This window comes from Drosophila willistoni, unplaced genomic scaffold, assembly GCF_018902025.1.
Source record: "Drosophila willistoni isolate 14030-0811.24 unplaced genomic scaffold, UCI_dwil_1.1 Seg202.1, whole genome shotgun sequence".
Taxonomy (NCBI): domain Eukaryota; kingdom Metazoa; phylum Arthropoda; class Insecta; order Diptera; family Drosophilidae; genus Drosophila; species Drosophila willistoni.
The window spans coordinates 48906-54041 of NW_025814171.1; the positions used below are offsets into that span (position 1 = coordinate 48906).

The window sequence follows — 5136 nt, forward strand, 5'->3', positions numbered from 1 at the left end:
TTGACTCAAATGCATCGAAATCGAGTACAAAGTGCGAAGTGAACGAACTTATCAAAAACTATAAGCCGGAAAAGTTAAAATCGACAAATGTTGAAATGCGTATTGTTTTAAAAGACGATAGTCCAATTTATTCGAGACCACGCAGATTCGCTTTTGCTGAACGGTGCATAATCGATGACCAAGTCGATCAGTGGCTGAAAGACACAATAATAGAACAATCCGAGTCTGAATTCAGCAGTCCGGTCGTATTAGTAAAAAAACGCGATGGCACTCCACGTCTGTGCATTGACTACAGAAGAATAAACAAGGTAATAGTAAAAGACCATTTTCCATTACCCCTGATTGAAGATCAATTGGATCGGCTACAAGAAGCAACGGTTTTCAGCACAATCGATTTAAAGAATGGATTTTTCCATGTAGATGTTGAAAAAGAGAGTCGGAGATTCACCTCGTTCGTTACACACAACGGACAGTACCAGTTTTTAAAAGTTCCTTTTGGATTGACGAAAACCCCTGGGGTATTTCAGAGACACGTTAATGCCATTTTTCGTGATTTAACCCGTGCTGGTACGGCTATCCCATACGTCGACGACATTATAATCCCTGGTAAAACTGAAGAGGAAGCCGTCTCCAATCTGAGAAATGTTTTGAAGCGATGTGAAGAATATGGTTTAGTCATTAACTTAAAGAAATGTTGCTTTTTGAAGAGAGAAATAGGATTTTGGGGCATACTATAAAGAATCAGAAGATATGTATCTCAGACGCAAAGACCAAAGCTGTAAACAAATTTCCTATGCCGATGAATCAAAAGCAGCTCCAAAGTTTTCTTGGCCTGGTTGGTTATTTTCGCAAGTTCATTGCAGATTTTTCGATTATAGCCAAGCCTCTTACTGATTTATTAAAAAACGATGCAAATTTTAGATTCAATGAGAGTCAGATAAAATCTTTTAATTTGCTAAAAAAATTGATAACACAGAAACCTGTTCTGCAAATATTTAACCCCAAGTTTGAAACAGAAGTACATACAGACGCATCGATTGATGGCTTCGGAGCAATTTTATTACAAAAGTTACCCGATGATAAAGAATTGCACCCTGTATACTACATGAGCAAAAAGACGACTGAAGCGGAAAGAAAATTCACTAGCTACGAATTAGAGATTTTGGCGGTAGTTGAAGCATTTCGTAAGTTCCGAGTTTACCTTCTAGGTATGCATTTTAAAGTTATAAGCGATTGTAATGCGTTTGCAAAGACGATGGATAAAAAAAATGTGTGCACTAGAGTCGCACGATGGATTCTTGAGATCCAAGAATTTGATTTTGATGTTGAGCACCGTGCAGGAAATCGTATACGTCATGCGGATGCGCTTAGTCGCTACCCCGTTATGATTATAACAGAAGATTACATACACAGTAAATTAAAGAATGCCCAAGCACAAGACGACCAATTGAAGGCCATAATCGATATCCTTGCTCAGAAAACTTCTCATAACAACTATTTTATGAAAGCTGGCATACTTTATAAGTTGGTTGATAATGAAGAACTAATTGTAGTTCCCTCTACTCTGCAACGGGAAATTATTAAGCATGCTCACGAAAGAGGTCACTTTTCTGTGAAAAAGACGAAGGAAAAATTTGCAAAGGAGTACTATATCCCAAAATTAGATGAGAAAATACAACACCAAATAAGATGCTGCATTCCAATCGAAAGCTTGGTAAAAAAGAAGGAGAACTGCATCCACTGCCGAAAGAAGAACTGCCTTTTCAGACGTTCCACATCGATTTTCTTGGACCCTTAGAGTCAATTCACAAGCAGTATAAGCACATTCTTGCAGTTATCGATGGCTTTACAAAATTTTGCTGGTTGTACCCGACGAAAACGACATCTACGAAGGAAGTAATCACAAGACTACAACAACAAAGTTTAATTTTGGAAATCCAGTTCAAATTATTTCTGACAGAGGTTCTGCGTTTACTTCTGACGAGTTTAAAAAGTATTGCAAGGCAGAAAATATCGAACTTCACGTGGTCAAAGATACATTGTTCAACGATGGTCCTAGGCGAACTACGACTTGCGCTGCCTATATGAAGCCGTGGGTTCCCTGTTACATAGACGACCAGGATGCATTCGAGGCGAATGCATACTAGGATGGCCGAGTTGTGGGATTGGGTCTGGCAACTCTGCTGAGCGGGCGAATTGAGCTAAAGACGAGTCAAAGACGAGGCAGTCGAACCGAAGAGACGAGCGAAAGCGGTTGCAAAAAGACGAAAGACGAAACGACGCGAAGCAGCAAAGACGACTAATTTCCAATTAAATCTTATTAAAATAATCAAATAAATAGTTTTACATTAAAATAAACTTAAATACTACAAATAAATATATTAAATAGGACAAATTCCTACATTACTATTGGAGGAATATGACACGATATATAAAAAAATGTAATAAGTGTCAACAAGCAAAAATAACAAAGCACACAAAAACTCCATTAATCATAACTGAAACGCCGCAACTGGCTTTCGACAGGGTAATTGTGGATACGATCGGTCCACTCCCAAAATCAGAACAAGGAAATGAATACGCAGTAACCTTAATCTGCGATCTAACTAAATACCTTGTAATAATACCCATAAAAGACAAAAGTGCAAAAACAGTAGCGAAAGCTATATTTGAAGATTTCATTCTGCAGTACGGTCCAATGAAGACGTTCATTTCGGACATGGGAACAGAATATAGAAACTCAATAATTGAAGATTTATGCAAAAACTTGCAAAGTAAAAAGATAACTTCAACTGCACATCATCACCAAACTGTTGGCACTGTGGAGCGAAGCCACCGAACACTCAATAAATATTTACGATCATACATTTCAGTTGACAAAACTGACTGGGATGTATGGATACGGTACTTCGCATATGGTTTTAATACAACACCCTCTATGGCACATGATTATTGTCCATATGAGTTGGTATTTAGTAAAACTGCGAACTTACCCGAACATTTTAATAGTGTTGATAATATAAATCCACTATATAACATAGAAGATTATGCTAAGGAATCACAATTTAGATTAGAACAGGCTTATAAGGAAATATATGATAGAAAGGTAAAAGATATCGAATTAGAAATAGGAGGTAAAGTTTTATTACGTAATGATACGGGTCATAAGTTAAAACCTAAGTATTTAGGCCCATACATTATAGAAGAAATAAAAGATAGGGATAACATTTTAATTAAGGATACAAAGAATAAGAAACAATTAGTGCATAAAGATAGGATACAAATTTTTATCAATTAATATATATGAACAAAATAATAATAAAACAAAACAAAATTTTTATCTGCATTTAATGACACTATACATATATACAAAATATGTATCATCAAACAGAAAATCAAACATTCAAAATGAAAATAAAAACGAAAAAAAAAAAAATTCTTTTAACAATATAATTCCGTTATTTTTCTAAAGAGATCCCCCATCTTAGCATGTTCTAGAATAACAACATTACAATGTATACAAATATATTGTATCAATTGGTAACAATATTATGTGCGCACCATTCATTTGCCTCTTAAGCAACATAACCACCCATGAGTGCATGGTGCTGGACAATTGCTGCGTCGGCAAATATAACACGCGCGGCCACTCAGGCCCAATATGCAATATGATACATCCTCACTCTCTCGCTGCGGCGACATATATACATACATACTCTTATGTAAACATTATACATTTATACATTCATACATTTATACATAAATATTTTATACATAAGCATACCGCTCCTCTGCCTGCATTGCCAGCAGCGCAGCTACGCGGTTTTAGCTATAGAGAACAATTGTAATAGAATTAAGAATTATTGAATAAACCATACTCAAAACGACAAGACCTGCTTGTGTCTTAATTTATTCCAAAATATACTACATCTCAAAGGATTCTACATCGAGCATATTACAAGAGACTTAAATGCATATGTGATCGCGAAAAGTAGAGTGTTGTTTGTTAAAAGTTGCTAAGTTGTTATATGCTGCTAAAAAGTTGTTAAAGTTGTTACAGGTGTAGCAATATGTATTAATATTAAGTATATCTTACTCTTTCCCCTAGTGCAATATGTTTAGAATTAAGTATATCTTACTCTTTCTTTGTTACAAATTAGTATTAAGTTTTATGCAATGGTACAGTACGAGAAGCGTGCTGTCTCACTTTAAAGAAAAGAACAGAGAGGTTCAAATAAAAAGAATGAGAGCGGCTCAGTTTTTATGGAGAGCTCACCAGAGATAGACGTGTTTTACTCGCTATAATTTCAGAAGTGGTCATAGTTAACCCAGTGAAAAAACAGTGAAATAGCTATAATTTAGCAAAGAAAAAATATATATTAAAAAACAATAATGGATTCAATAAATCCTGACGATTTTTCGAAGTCCCAGTTACAAATCTGGTGCAAAAACCTAGGTTTACCAGATACTGGCACTAAAAATGTGCTAGCCGAACGTTTAAACCAACTTAGCCCTGTAGCGAGAGGGCAACATCCAAAAGATGGAGCTGCTCCTAACGGAGGCCTAAGTAAACGCGCGGATCCCCCTGAAAAAGATTGCTTGGAGCACCTAAAGAGCATTTTGTATTCATCGGACGATGGCGCCGGTCAGACGCAAAATTTCGAGGCAGACTTGTTCCAAGGTCAACAGCAGCAAGAAGTAACGGCAAACGAACAGAACGAAGCAGAAAATGGACAGAACGAAGCAGAAAATGATCAAAACGATGCAGAAAGCGAGACGCAGACAGAAAACGAGAGCATTACGAATGAACCGCAAGAAATATCAAAAGCAACAAATGAGAAATCAAATGAAAAGAGCAACAACGGAGAGCGCAACGCAATAAATGAGAAGTCAAATGAAAAGAGTAGCAACGGAGAGCGCAATGGAACAAATGAGAAGTCGAATGAAGAGAGCCAAAAAGAAGAAAACATAGTAAAGTACACTTTGGAAAAAAAGCTGGAACTACTTTGCAAAGAATCGAACTGGTTCGTAGAGAGAACGAGTTTTTGCGCCTTGCTGGCAACCCTGAGTCTGGCCACTCAAGCAGCTGGCTGGCGACGAAGACAGGTGACCAGGTCTTGGCCAAAGATGTGAAAG

General features: G+C 36.8%; 1 protein-coding gene across 1 annotated transcript; it reads left to right on the forward strand.

Annotated features, from left to right (window-relative positions):
* The first annotated feature begins 4392 nt into the window (after positions 1 to 4392).
* Positions 4393 to 5133, forward strand: LOC124461089. The gene has a single exon (XM_047012670.1). The coding sequence runs from the start codon at positions 4393 to 4395 to the stop codon at positions 5131 to 5133; it is 741 nt and encodes a 246-aa protein (XP_046868626.1).
* Positions 5134 to 5136: the final 3 nt, after the last annotated feature.

Coding starts and splice junctions, on each gene's coding strand:
- LOC124461089 (XM_047012670.1), top strand. CDS start 4,393: ATGGATTCAATAAATCCTGACGATTTTTCGAAGTCCCAGTTACAAATC.